At 50.5% G+C, this 14,498-nt stretch overlaps 1 protein-coding gene across 1 annotated transcript in view; it reads left to right on the top strand.

Annotated features, from left to right (window-relative positions):
* Positions 1-14,498, top strand: part of Myh9 (myosin heavy chain 9) — an 81,629-nt gene that overhangs the window by 61,649 nt on the left and 5,482 nt on the right. The window contains exons 18-34 of the mRNA XM_051189297.1: positions 69-138; positions 2,295-2,455; positions 3,227-3,335; positions 4,545-4,676; positions 4,888-5,094; positions 5,502-5,639; positions 6,217-6,340; positions 6,867-7,038; positions 8,232-8,444; positions 9,017-9,161; positions 10,303-10,509; positions 10,683-10,787; positions 10,959-11,111; positions 11,283-11,531; positions 12,951-13,163; positions 13,256-13,468; positions 13,719-13,880. Coding sequence (XP_051045254.1) covers positions 69-138; positions 2,295-2,455; positions 3,227-3,335; positions 4,545-4,676; positions 4,888-5,094; positions 5,502-5,639; positions 6,217-6,340; positions 6,867-7,038; positions 8,232-8,444; positions 9,017-9,161; positions 10,303-10,509; positions 10,683-10,787; positions 10,959-11,111; positions 11,283-11,531; positions 12,951-13,163; positions 13,256-13,468; positions 13,719-13,880 — 2,773 coding nt within the window. The remainder of the gene's footprint in view (positions 1-68; positions 139-2,294; positions 2,456-3,226; positions 3,336-4,544; positions 4,677-4,887; positions 5,095-5,501; positions 5,640-6,216; positions 6,341-6,866; positions 7,039-8,231; positions 8,445-9,016; positions 9,162-10,302; positions 10,510-10,682; positions 10,788-10,958; positions 11,112-11,282; positions 11,532-12,950; positions 13,164-13,255; positions 13,469-13,718; positions 13,881-14,498) is intronic.

The raw sequence follows: 14,498 nt of genomic DNA, 5'->3' as shown, positions 1-14,498 counted from the left end.
GATTAAGCCCTAGTCCATGCCAAAGTGAACTATGGGTAGAATGAACAACTCTTGTTTTCCTTCCTCAGGTATGAGATCCTCACTCCTAACTCCATTCCGAAAGGCTTCATGGATGGGAAGCAGGCGTGTGTGCTCATGGTGAGTTCTGCTGTAGTTCCCTGGAGTGGGGCCTTTGGCAGTTAGGTCACAGCTGTACATGTGTCCATCCTGTGGGATGGTCCTTTTGATCTGTGGATGCCTGTGCTCTCTGCTTGTGCTCAGGTTCTGGGTTTTTTAAGTGCTTTGAGAGGCTGCCCTTAAAGGCCTTGAGTGGTCAGGGGTGTGTTGGAATCAGGACAAAGAGCCAAGGACTTGGGCCATGGGAGACAGGATTCTGACAGGACTTGGTCTATTCCTTTTGGGGGAGCATTCTATTGCTTTCTTGGCCTCATTTTCTTTGGTTGTGTGCTCAGTGTATTCATAGCAGCACACAGCCAGGACTTAGTGGTCCTGGGCTTAGTCCAGCATTTGGAATTTGTGCCTCTGAACCTACCTCTGTACACTGTCCTGACCTAGCTTAATGTACATTGCATATTTGGGTTTTGGTTTAATGACCAATGGTCCCAGTGTCTCATAGCCACACTCGGGGCTCAGCCTTACCCCGGGCTGTTGTCTGTATTTCTTATGCATCTTATTTCCTGCCTGGCTTGTGTGAGCAACCATTGCTTGCTGGCTCAAGAGTAATGGACATGGGGCTGCTAGATTGAGGTGTGGGAAGAAAAATTATTCCATGTACAGGTTCAGTGATTGGGAGATTGAGATGGGAAGGAACTGAGGCAGGGGGATACTACCTGCTGTCCAGATGCTTGTCAACCAGTAATGGGCTGGGTAGGGTGGGGATTTTCTCTTCTGGGGTCTGTATTACCTCTTCTCTGTGAAACCTTGGCCACTTTCTTGCCAGGCGGACTGCCAGTTCCTACAGGGACTAAAGTCCTTCTTAGCTTTTTCAGGGAAGATGAATATGGCTATTCCTCAATCTTGTCACATGGTAAGAGAGCTGGGTGCAGGCAGGGAAGAGGCCACCTCCTCCTCTAGTCTTTGGCTTTTCTACCAAGACATCTTGCTAGACTAGCAAGGTTCTTTATAACAACAAAGTTCTCTAAGAACCCATATAGAAAACTTACTGCCAGTGCTACTGGGAGCTTATTGTAAATCCCTCTCCTCCCAGACAGACAGGCTGTTGGTTCACATTGCTGTCTATATTAGTTACATTTCTCATGGCTAGGATCATGTACTTGACAAATGGCAACTTTAGGGGGAGAGCATTTGTCTTGGCTCGCAATTTGAGGGTAGAGCCCATTATGGGAGAGAAGAGGGTGTGGTGGGAAGAAAAAGGTGAGGCAGCTGGTCACATGGTATCTGCATCAGGCAGGGGACATGAAGAATGGCACTCAGCTGCTTTCTCCTTTCTCCCCTTTTATTTATTACTTATTTATTATCATTCATTTATTCATTGCCCAGTCTTTAGGATGGTGTCCCCTACCTATTCCATCCTCAGGTACATGCTGGAAGCATCCGCACACAGTCACCAAGAGGTGTGTCTCCTGGGTGATGCTGAATTTAGTCAGATGATAGCAGAGAACCCCCTAGCATGTGGGCTTTCTCAGAGACCCTGCTGCCCTGGCTGGAGTTGCTCAAGTTTGCCATCATGACTAAACTTGGCTGTGCTCACTGGGTGCTCACACACACACACACACACACACACACACACACACACACACACACACCGTGCTCCTGACACTCTTGGGTTGTGCCGATAGCCCTACTGGGAAGGAGGCACTGCTGTTTGCTGTGTCCTCTTTTTTTTTGAACTGCAGCACCCCTTGCTTTGCAGTTGAGGGTACAGAGGGTATAGCCCAGGGTCTCTAGGGGTGTTGGGTCCTGAGGTCCAGGAGGGCACTTATTATGTTAATCTTAGTGCCAATGCACTTTAGCTGCTTTATAGTGGATGGTGTCCTGGTTGAGCATTTGTGGAGTGTGACTCTGAAGGGTGCAGAGGCAGGAGGTAGAAGAGGTTTCAGAGGAGTCCTATGTTTTACAGGCTGGTTCGTCACTTTGCTCCATGCTATCTATTCCTCCTCTCAGTGTCCCTGAGTCCTGTGTTCTCTGGTCCTGGGGCAGAGGCTCATACAGGAGGTGCAACCGTTCTCTAAGGACCAGATGACTGGGATGACTGGGGTGAGGTGGGTCCTGGCTCACACTGGGGTGTGAGGGTCCAGAGTGGTGCAGTCAGTGGTCTGCTTTCTTTTCTCTAGATCAAAGCCTTGGAGCTTGACAGCAACTTGTACCGCATTGGCCAGAGCAAAGTATTCTTCCGGGCTGGGGTGCTAGCCCATCTGGAGGAGGAGCGGGACCTGAAGATCACTGATGTCATCATTGGCTTCCAGGCCTGCTGCAGGGGCTACCTGGCCAGGAAGTAAGTTTCAGGGGCCTTTACCCCATACTTCCTCACTTGTGCTCCTGTTGCTGTGGAGAGCTTAGACAGCACTAGTTGACGGCCTCTGGGGCTGGGCAGAACCTGTCTGGGGATGGACCCCCAGGCTCTTGTTGCCTCTCTTCTCTGCTTTCTGTATTTCTCTTGTCAATGGGTAGAAATGGCTATTTATGAGGGAGCTTAGAGGGACATATAGTAGTCAGGCAGCTGAGCTTTGATTTGCCCCCAAATGTCTGTTTATTGTAATCCTCACTTTGCACCATGACACCCAGACCCATCTGTGCCTGTCCTTGTAGAGTTGTATGCTCCATGGAGGTATCGTGAGCTCAGAATGTAGTCAGTGCATTCAGATTCCCTTGCTCTAGGCAGAGCAGCAACATCCCAGAACAAGTCTCTGGTTATTCTCCAGGGCATGAAGGATGAGCATGGGTTTGTGATGTTGGGAGAAATGGAGCCCTTTTGCCCACACTGTACTGCCCACTTCTGCAGCACATGGGCTGCTGATACTGTGTACAGCCAGCAGCTCAGATAGGAAGGTAGCACAGGTGGATACCCCAAATCCACGTTTCCTGAGCACAGTTGGAAATCATGACCAAGGTCATAGTTAGACCTTGCACTGAGTGGGGTCTGTCACTGGTTTTTAAATGACCTGAGCCCTTGCCAGTCGTGTGTTTGGTGACTTGTGAGCTAGGGTTGTTGGTGTGTGTGTGCTTTCCCTCACTCAGAGTTGCTGACTGTGCCCTTATTGTGCAGGGCCTTTGCAAAGAGGCAGCAGCAGCTGACCGCCATGAAAGTTCTACAGAGGAACTGTGCTGCCTACCTCAGGCTGCGCAACTGGCAGTGGTGGAGACTGTTCACCAAGGTGGGTGTTGTGAGGCTGCCTCCCACCTGGAAGACTTTGGCCAGGCGCTCCACAAGCAGCTTGACCTCCTTCTGCTCACGTTGAGCTTTCTGCCCTCATCGTGAGCCTTTCCAATAGCTCCACAGAGCTCAGTAGTGTGAGCCTAACCTGGTCTTGTCCAGAGTGCCAACAAATACCACTTGTTTGCTATGGATGGCAATGCCTGGGCTGGGCCAACTTAGAAAGCAGCTCCTGTAGGCGAGGCCTTGCCCAGCACTCTGGCCCCATGTGAGAGAGACTCTGGCCTCCTGAGGTGCCCCAGGATAGCCTCTCAGAAGTTCTGCTTTACACCCCGAGTTTTTAAAAGTTGGGGGTAGTGGCATGTACCTTTAATTCCAGCCTGCAGGAGGCAGAGGCAGGCAAATCTCTTGTGATTTCAAGTTCCAGGACAGCTAGCACTTACATAGAGGCTCTGTTTCCAGAAAGGAAAAAAAAGTTCCCTTGTAATGTGTTCTGGTTTCTTTAGTTTATAATAATGCATGATAACTGCAGAATGTTAAATACCAAAAAGCATTAGCAAGAGTATAAAACTTCACTCATGGGCCCTTCACACTGAACCAGTGCTATGATGTTTTGTATTTATTCACACTCTTCCTTTCTCACTTGCAGTGAATGCCAGCTATGTAAAGTGTATGCATTCTTTCTTGTTTTTTTTGAGACAGGGTTTCTCTGTGTTTCTTTGGAGCCTGTCCTGGAACTAGTTCTGTAGATCAGGCTGGCCTCAAACTCACAGAGATCTGTCTGCCTGTGCCTCCTAAGTGCTTGGACTAAAGGTGTGTGTCATCAACGCCTGGCTAAGTGTATGCATTCTTACATAGCTAAACTTTGACTTTTGTACACAGCCTTATATTTTGCATTTTCTATTTAAAATTCAGCATCAGTTTTTAGGATTCTTCTCTAGAGGATGGTTCTGTGTATCTCCTAAAATCTTAGTGGACATCTTTATGCACATGCAGAAGTGGTTTCTCTGAAAGTAATTAAGTGGGTCAGAGGCCTGTTGAGTATTGCACCAGACTGACTTACAGGAAGGATGCACCTGCTTTCATCTACTCCCCAGATAGCAGGTCTGGTTGGTTGTCATCTCTAGAGCTTGTATTCTAGAGACAAGGGAGCTATCAGAGGTGGGCAACCCCTAGCCGGCCTTAACTCTGTCTCTGTCTTCTCTCCCAGGTGAAGCCCGTGCTGAACTCGAAACGGCATGAGGATGAGCTGATAGCCAAGGAGATGGAGCTGTCAAAGATGCGAGAGAAGCATCTGGCTGCTGAGAACAGGCTGACTGAGATGGAGACTCTGCAGTCTCAGGTAGGTATCAGAGGCCCCACACATCAATCCCTGCCACTCTCAGTGCTGCCCTTTGTGAGAGAAAGAAGGGGCCAGGGTGTGCTCCCAGTGACTCCTAAAGTTTCCAACAGCTCCTAACAGTGCCACCAACTGGCTGCCAAGCCTTTAGTGCCCACCTTGGGAGACATGTCCCATCCGGACTGCAAGGAGGTCACAGGGAACTTTTTTGTAGCTAATGGCAGAGAAGCTACAGCTTCAGGAGCAGCTGCAGGCAGAAACAGAGCTGTGTGCCGAGGCTGAGGAGCTCCGGGCCCGCCTGACATCGAAGAAGCAGGAACTGGAGGAGATCTGCCATGACCTGGAGGCCAGGGTGGAGGAGGAGGAAGAGCGCTGCCAGCATCTGCAGGCAGAGAAGAAGAAGATGCAGCAGAACATCCAGGTACCATCTGCACTTGCTGGGCAGGGCAGGGCAGGGTGGGGCACACAGGGCTGATTAGGGGGGGTCACCTGACAGGCACACGGATTCAGTTGTCATGTCATTCTTCTTTGTCTGGGCATCCCTGTGGAGTTTGCTGTTTGGTGTGTTAGCTCATAACATGCAGCTCTCAAATCTCTATGAGCTCTACCCAGTTGAACGTTGAAGCCATTGGCTTTTCTTTTTGGTCCCTGCTCTTATCAGCTTCCAGCAGGTAGCCTTAGCACATGGCCCTCTTTGTGGCATGCTGGCTTAAGTGTGAAGGGGATAGTGTGAAGCCATGTCATTCTTATGCCCAGTTCACATCCAGGTTCCCTGAGTGCCAGCCAAGTGAGTGTCACACACCCTTCTCCTGTGTCCTCTCCCTTTAGGAACTCGAGGAGCAGCTGGAGGAGGAGGAAAGTGCCCGGCAGAAGCTGCAGCTGGAGAAGGTGACTACTGAGGCCAAGCTGAAGAAACTGGAGGAGGACCAGATCATCATGGAGGACCAAAACTGCAAACTGGCTAAGGTGGGCCTGCTGTTCCATGCAGTCACGGGGAAAGCAGGGCCAGGGCTGCCTGTTCAGCTGCAGGGCCAGGGCTCTGCCCAGCAGTAACTTACTTCTCCTGGGGTTCCCAAGGCCTCTGGGCACCAGCTCCACGTCTAAAGGGGTTTTCTCATGAATGAGGAGGCTGGGGGAAGAGGCTTACCATTTTTCCTTGGTAGAGCTCTCCATCCCAAAGCTTTTGGAATTGAGCGAATACCAGGTGTGTCAGCCTCTGATAGTGGCAGGGACAGGACCACTTGTCCCTCCCCTGAAACAGCTGATACCCAGAAGCCTCTCTTACTTGACCCCAGGCAGGTCTTGTAGGCCTACATGTTTAGCATCTGAGGCTGTGAGTTTACCCAGATGTCTCAGTCAGGTGACCTGCCAGGTGGTCTGAGAGGTATCTTAGACTCAGTAAATCCTTATGAACTTGGCCAAGTGTTTAAGGTTTGAGCGTTTACCCTTGACTCATGCGTTTCTGGTCTTGTCCTCCTCTGAAAGAGCTGAAGTGTGTATCTTCAGCCAGCACTGAACCCTGGTCCTCTTTCTCCACTTCCAGGAGAAGAAGCTGCTGGAAGAAAGAGTAGCCGAATTCACTACCAACCTCATGGAAGAGGAGGAGAAGTCCAAGAGCCTGGCCAAGCTCAAGAACAAGCATGAGGCGATGATCACTGACCTGGAAGGTGAGTCATGCTGGGCACGAGCTTCTTCCTGTCCACCCAGATTGCCGAGCCCTGCACAGCTCAGAGGCAAGCTGGGCCCTGCCCAGTGCTTGGCCACTGCCTCAAGACTAGGCCATCAGGTTTTAGGGATGGTATCTGGTTCTCTTGGGCATCTGGGTTGTATGTAGACTCGTTGCTGAATGGCTGGGTGCTTGTCTGTATGAGGAGTGATAAGCATGCAGCTTTGATATAGAATGTGTTGGGCATGGCTGTTTCAGGAGCTGTTGAACTTTGACAGCTGTGAAGGGAAGAAAGGAGGAGGAACAAATTCCAGGTGCTGGGTTGCTCTGGAGACTCAGAGGCCTTGGTAGCTTGTGGAGCTGTTCCCTCCATCTCATAGTTGGGTGTGGGTGTATGTCTGGTGTCCCTTTAAACCTTCCATGTGTCTTACAAGTGCTCAGTGTTTGGTCTTGTACAAGTGATTAACAGCAGGCAGGAAGCCTGTGGCCACTGAGGGCTCTGTGTCTCTCCCTGCCCTCCCTGGCAGAGCGCCTACGTAGGGAGGAAAAGCAACGGCAGGAACTGGAGAAGACCCGCCGCAAGCTAGAGGGAGACTCCACCGACCTCAGCGACCAGATTGCAGAGCTCCAGGCGCAGATTGCTGAGCTCAAGATGCAGCTGGCCAAGAAAGAGGAGGAGTTGCAGGCTGCCTTGGCCAGGTGAGGCCCAGCTTCTGGCCAGTGTTGCATGCACAGTGGCTTCCTGCCGTGTTCTTGGTGCTGCTGAGCCATGAGCACTCTGTCTGCTCCTGTTGCGGAAGAGCCCATGATAGATACTTCTGATCCACAGTGCGGTTCAGGGTGTTTAGTCCTCATAACAGTCATCTGTGGTCCTCTCTTATTCCCTTCCTTTCCACATCCCTCTTCCCTCTCCCTTTCCTTGCCCGCTTCCCTCCTCTGGTCTCCTACCCCCTCCTCTTTTTTCCTTTTTATTTTGTGGCTATAGGCGTATGTTAAAAATAATTTTTGTACTTAAACTTTGTTTAGACATTTACTTATTTGGGGGCACAAGGGATATGTGTTGTATACAGTGCACATGGGAGGTCATAGGACATTTTGCCTGAGCCAGTTCTCTTCATTCTGTGGGTCCCAGGGACTGAATTCATTTGTCAGGCTTGGTTGCAGCCACCTTTATGTGCTGAGCCATCTCACCACCCTGCATACTTTATTATTATTATTATTATTATTATTATTATTATTATTATTATTTTAAAGAGAAAATTTAGTTTCACAGCAAGATTGAGCAGAAGGTTGACATTTCTCATACATGCCTTGCCCTCACTCACATGTACAGCCCCTTCTTCCTTCTCTGCCTGTGCCACTATTGTACACAGCTGGTGACTGAAATGCCTCTTAATCGTGTAAATTCAAAGTATACCTGCATTTTTACTTACAGTTGCTATGAACCATAATGTTTTATTTCTTTGTATATGTTTTCAGTAAATGTTTAAATTTTATGCATTTGAGGTAATTGTAATTTAGAAAATGAAGTAATTCTGCTGTCCAATTCTCAAATGGTATTTCTCCAGAGAGAGAGAGAGAGACTGACTGACTGACTGACTGTGTCTGTCTCTGTCTGTTTCTACCTGGGGCCAGCAGGAGGCACCAGTTACAGGCAGTTGTGAGCTGCTATACAGGTGCTTGAAGTTGAACTCAGGTTCTCTGAAAGAGCAGCCTGTGCTCTTGTCATCCCTTGAGCTGTCTCTCTGGCTCCACGTGGTATTGTTCTTAAACATCCTGGATGGTTGAGCTTTGCTGAGGTTGTCCCTAGTACATGATTATGACTGCCAGATGCTGCTTTGGCTACACCTTTCTAAGGTGGCCTCGACTGATGTTGCTGATCTCTTTGGCAGAGTGGAAGAAGAAGCTGCCCAGAAGAACGTGGCCCTGAAGAAGATTCGAGAACTGGAAGCTCAGATTTCTGAGCTCCAGGAAGACCTGGAGTCTGAGCGAGTGTCCAGGAATAAAGCTGAGAAGCAGAAACGGGATCTTGGAGAAGAGCTGGAGGCGCTGAAGACAGAGCTGGAGGACACTCTGGATTCCACAGCTGCTCAGCAGGAGCTGAGGTGTGCCACTTGGAGGGTTGGCCACACAGGGTGGGGAGGGTGGTGAGCTGGGGAGGCCTGGAAAAGGTACTGTCCTGTCCTCTACACACATCACACACGGCACAGTCCTCTGCACACACAGGGCAGCCTGCCTTTGCATGAACCGGGGACGGGGAGCATACGTGCTGATGTTTCCTCAGTTCACTGAGTAGAGTAGGAACCCTGCTGAGACAGGACCCTACTAGGGCTGAAAAGACAGGAGTCTCTGCAGTGTGCATGTTAGATTGGGCCTGAGGGTGGATGGATGGTTAAGGAGGGAGGTCAGTGGTAGAGAATCTGTTGGAGTCTGGGTGTGGTGCAGCTCACCTGTGATCCAGTACTTGGGAAATGGAGCCAGAAGCGTCAGGAATTCAGGGTCATTCTTGGCTACACACCAAGTTTAAGGCCAGCATGGATGACATAAGAACCAGGAGAGAGAAAGAGAAGCTATGTGAAGTGGCTCTGCCCCTTTCAGGACTGCAGTCAGGATGAGCCAAGGGACAACAGTCCCCTAGGGTTGCTTGGCCTCCACTCTGAGCATGTTTTCTTTCCAGGTCGAAACGTGAGCAGGAAGTGAGCATACTGAAGAAGACTCTGGAAGATGAGGCGAAGACCCATGAGGCCCAGATCCAGGAGATGAGGCAGAAGCACTCACAGGCTGTGGAGGAGCTGGCGGAGCAACTGGAGCAGACAAAGCGGGTACAGCAACTCTGGGAAAGGCAGGCTGTGTCTGGGGAGGGCCAAGATGGGCCTTACTGCATCTACGCCGATGTCCGGGGAGACCAGAACTGGTGCAGTGTGGGCTGGCCAGACCTTCACAAGTAGTCCCTCCATGCCTCAGTTTTCATGCCAGTAAAGGAGGACGGTGGCTGGTCTGTCTGCCCTGCTATTACCTGAGTTGAAATGAGCATACCATAAAGTATCTGTATAGGTGTTGATTCTTGATGATGACATGTTTTCATCTGTAATACCAAAAAGTACAAGGAACACCCATGACCTTGACCCCGAACCTAAGGGGGGCTCAATGGTCTCTTCCACGCACTAGCAGCAAACATCTTACCGGGAAACTCTGGTGATGTCCGTCAGGCAACTGATAGCTGGCAGCTCTTTCTAGGCAGGTTCTGCCTTCTGTCTTCAGCTCCTATCATTATTGGTGGCAGCTAGAGAAGTCCAGGTCTCTTCCATGTGACAGTCTAAAACATTGAGAAATATACCTTGCTACACCACCACCAGCACTGTGAGGTCCATTCCTTAGTGTTTTTACTCAGCATGGTTTTGTACTCAGGGTCCTGTTACCCTTGTCCTTGTTGAGCCCATTAAGTGCTGTGTGGGAGTTATTTTGCATCCATTTAATGAGCTGCACTTTTTTTTAGGGGGGTGGGGAGACAGGGTCTGATTATGTATATTTCGGTAGCCTTTGTAGACCAGGCTGGCCCTAAATGCACAGAGACCCACTTGCCTCGGCCTCCTGAGTGCTGGGATTAACGGTGTGCACCACTATACCTAACATCTTGATAGTTCATAAGAGAACATCACATTAGTGCTTTGAACATTAGATATCAAATGTAGGAACAGTTTTCTTTGTATGAGGAATGTTGTTATAATTCCTACAAGTGACAAGTGAAACTATATGCTAGAGTGGTCCCTCCATTCAGGGAAGGACGTTTGGCAGTGTTTTTACCTACCCTTAGGGACTTGAGAATAGGTGCAAGTGACCAAGGCTTTCCTTCTTGAGGGCCTTGAGACAGAGGCAGTGGTCCTTGGCTCCATCTACTGACTTCAGAGAGACCAGGCCCATATCAGACCCTGATGCTCATTACACCCTTGCTTCATCCTCCAGGTAAAAGCTACTCTTGAGAAGGCAAAACAGACCCTGGAGAATGAGCGAGGAGAGCTGGCCAATGAGGTGAAGGTCTTGCTGCAGGGCAAGGGTGACTCAGAACACAAGCGCAAGAAGGTGGAGGCCCAGCTGCAGGAGCTGCAGGTCAAGTTCAGCGAGGGAGAGCGTGTGCGCACTGAGCTGGCTGACAGAGTCACCAAGCTGCAGGTGAGGCTTCTGTTGGACTCTGGGCCTGAGCCATTCTTCTTACCTGCTGCCCCAGGAACATGCTTGCTCATACTGGCTCCTCATCCAGGCCTCCATGTTGTAGCTCAAGAGCAATCCTGCTTTGCTAGACCAGATCCAGGCACTCAGCCTTTGCTTCTCTCTTCCCTGCCCAGGTGGAACTGGACAGTGTGACTGGTCTCCTTAATCAGTCTGATAGCAAGTCCAGCAAGCTCACGAAGGACTTCTCTGCACTGGAGTCCCAGCTTCAGGATACACAGGTGAGGACAGTGCCAGGACCTGAAAGTTCCAAGAGCTCTAGCTAGCACACCTGTGGGTCTTGTTTGCAGACACTCTGAACATGTATCCTCTCTCCATCCTATATCTTGGTTGTGGTGTGCTCAAGGCTGTGGCACTGCACCTCTTCAGCATCCCGTTTGTTCTCTGAGTAGGAGCTGCTGCAGGAAGAGAACCGGCAGAAGCTGAGCCTAAGCACCAAGCTCAAGCAGGTGGAAGATGAGAAGAACTCCTTCAGAGAGCAGCTGGAGGAAGAGGAGGAGGCCAAACGCAACCTAGAGAAGCAGATTGCCACCCTCCATGCCCAGGTGTGGTGCCTTCTACTTCCTGGGAAGAGGGAAGTGATTGAGGCCGGTCCAAAACTGGGCTGGACCCCTGAAAGCCCCATGATGGAGCAGGCTTGTTCCTAGTCCTGGAGAAAGATGTGTCCAGACTAGGTGCCAGTGTGGGTGTTTGCTTAACTTCCCCATCCTGCCCAGGTGACTGACATGAGAAAGAAGATGGAGGATGGGGTAGGCTGCCTGGAGACTGCAGAGGAGGCAAAGCGGAGGCTCCAGAAAGATCTGGAAGCCATGAGCCAACGGCATGAGGAAAAGGTAGCTGCCTATGATAAGCTGGAGAAGACCAAGACTCGGCTGCAGCAGGAGCTGGATGACCTGCTGGTAGACCTGGACCACCAGCGGCAGAGCGTCTCCAACCTGGAGAAGAAGCAGAAGAAGTTTGACCAGGTGTGGCCTCTGTTCCACCTTCCATGTCTCCTCTAGGCAGGGCGGTGGGGTGGGCATGTCCAGTTGCCCAGTCTGCGGCTTGGTTGAGGGGCCCAGGGAGGAAGTAACTAGAAGAGGAGTTAGAATTCAGTTTTTAGCCAGCCCTTATTCTACCATAGAGATGCAGACATTGGGACCAGATGGAATAACAGACTAAAAACACCAGGGTCCCTTTTGGTGTGGCTGTGTATATACATGTGTGTATGCGTTGAAGTCAGAGGACAACTATCAGAAGTCTGTCTTCTCTCATCAGGCTTGACATTTATCTGCTGAGCTATTTTACTAGCTCCTTGTGTTTCCAGATAAAGTTTATAATACATAGCCATGTTTATTTCTATGCTGCCACTGGCTCTTCGTGTGATATAGTGGCAGAGCTGAGTGGCCGCTACAAGAGCTGTGCACAGTGGCAGAGCCACTGCAGGAGGCTGTATGGCCTGCTACCTCTACTGTACTTTGCCTTTCTGGCCCTTTGTGAAAAGGTTCCCCCCCAAACCATGGAGCATGTAAAGAATGAGCCAAAAGGACAAGGAGGGCAGGAGGATGAGGGATAGCAAGGGTGGGTCTGCTCACAGAACAGGCACGGGGGTTGCAGCCATCTTTGGAGGAAGGGCATAATGGGATTTAAGCTTTTAAGCAGCCAGGCTCACATCTTTTTAAGAATGTGGTCATCCTGTTCATTTTGAGAGTGAAAGATTTGCCAGGTTTCAGGATGCCTGGTGATTTTGTTTGTAAGCTTGCTTCAAAGGGGCATCTGGTAATATAAATCACAATTAAGCGTAGAGGTTGCAGAGTGATCAGCAGTTAAGACCAGTTACTTCTTTTCTAGAGGCTGAGTTCAATTCCTGGCACCCATACCAGACAGCTTACAACCACCTGTAACTATAGCTCTATGGGATCCGACACACTCTTCTGGTTTTTGCTGGCGCGCGCGCGCACACACACCGGGGGGGGGGGGGGGGGGGGGGGGGGGGATAACTGTTTAAAACCTAATCAGAGGCCCAGAGAGATGGCTCAGAGGTCCTGAGTTCAATTCCCAGCAACCACATGGTGGCTCACAAACTGTTTATGGTGAAAGCCCTCTTCTGGCCTGCAAGCATACATGCAAGGCAGTACACAGTATACATAATAAATCTTTAAAAAAAAAAAAAAAAAAAAAAAAAAAAAACAACAAACAAAAAACCAAAAACTACCACCACAAAACCTAAACAGAGCTCTAATAAAGTCCTAGAGAAACCGTTGCTCTCATTCTGTCAGGACACTGTAGGAGTCAGCTAGTCCCTGGGCAGCAGCCTTGGGCCTGTTTGCTGTGTGTCTGGCTGTAGGACCCCAGTGCTTTGCAGTCTTAGCCCCACAGTACAACCTTACAACCTCTTTCCCCAGCTACTAGCCGAAGAGAAGACCATCTCTGCCAAGTATGCAGAGGAGCGTGACCAAGCTGAGGCTGAGGCCCGTGAGAAGGAAACAAAGGCACTGTCACTGGCCCGGGCCCTGGAGGAGGCCATGGAGCAGAAGGCAGAGCTGGAACGGCTCAACAAGCAGTTCCGTACAGAGATGGAGGACCTCATGAGCTCCAAGGATGACGTGGGCAAGAGTGTGAGTGCCAGGGGAGCTGGGATGTATGTGTGCGGTCTGAGTTTAGGATGCCTTGCTACTTGTGTCTCTAACTAACTTGGGTTCTCGGCTAGGTCCACGAGCTGGAGAAGTCTAAGAGGGCCTTGGAGCAGCAGGTAGAGGAGATGAAGACCCAGCTAGAAGAGCTGGAAGATGAGCTTCAGGCCACTGAGGATGCCAAGCTCCGTCTGGAGGTGAACCTGCAGGCCATGAAGGCCCAGTTTGAGCGGGATCTGCAGGGCCGGGATGAACAGAGCGAGGAAAAGAAGAAACAGCTGGTCAGACAGGTGTGTGCGCCCCCCCCTCTGAAAAAGACACTAGAGACTGCCCCCTGCCTCCTCATGTAACATCTGGTCCTGGGAGGGCCTCCCAGACCACCCTCCCACTGTCCCATTTCTCAGTCCTCTGTCCCAGGGCTCTGTGACTTACTTTGTGCTCTGGTGGTCCCCATGGTCCCTTGGATCCTTTAAAACTGACCCATTTGACCTCAGTGCTTCAAGCATGAGCCCTGCTTCCTGAGCTGCTGGTGTTCCTCAGGTACGGGAGATGGAGGCGGAGCTGGAGGACGAGAGGAAACAGCGTTCAATGGCCATGGCGGCACGCAAGAAACTGGAAATGGATCTGAAGGATCTGGAGGCGCACATTGACACAGCCAATAAGAACCGGGAGGAGGCCATCAAACAGCTGCGGAAGCTCCAGGTGAGGCAGACCTGGGTTGGCCACAGATGGAGGAGTTTGGTAGAGGCTGGGAGTCAGGACCTTGCCCCTCTGTGAGCGTCACAGGTGAGGTTCAGGCTCAGAATGGAAGTGTAATAAGAGGGCCTGGATACATTAAACTAATGAGAAGATAACTGGACATGCAGAAGAGTCCGGGATGTGGCCACTTAGAAAGCAGGCTTCCAGAAGAAACCAGGTACCTAGAGCCTGGGCCACTCACCAGTGATTAAAGAGAACATTAATAAAAACAGCTCTTGAATGGTCCACCACGCCTAGTATGCCAGCAGTAGGAAAGATTAAGTATCACATGGGCAAGGTTGGTGGCATTTTTAAGAGCCACCTATAACAGGAGTCACACTCTGCCTCTGAGAATGCCATTGTGAGATTTGTCTGCAGAAGAAAAGGGATCTTCAGATAGCAGGAGGATGACAGAGGGGACTGAGTTTTCTGCCTTGTAGTTACTTAACCTGGCATGAAGCATTCCTACTGTCTTGCTCCTGAGCCTGCACTCAAGCCTGCCTCATAACCTTTCTCAGTATGTGGTCTGACTGTCTGTATTCAGGGGGACCAGCAGTGTAGGTCTGCCTGTCCCTGTTAGGC

This window comes from Phodopus roborovskii, unplaced genomic scaffold, assembly GCF_943737965.1.
Source record: "Phodopus roborovskii unplaced genomic scaffold, PHOROB, whole genome shotgun sequence".
Lineage (NCBI taxonomy): Eukaryota > Metazoa > Chordata > Mammalia > Rodentia > Cricetidae > Phodopus > Phodopus roborovskii.
The sequence above is the reverse complement of the archived record's forward strand: the minus strand, read 5'-3'. Positions and strand labels throughout refer to the sequence as shown.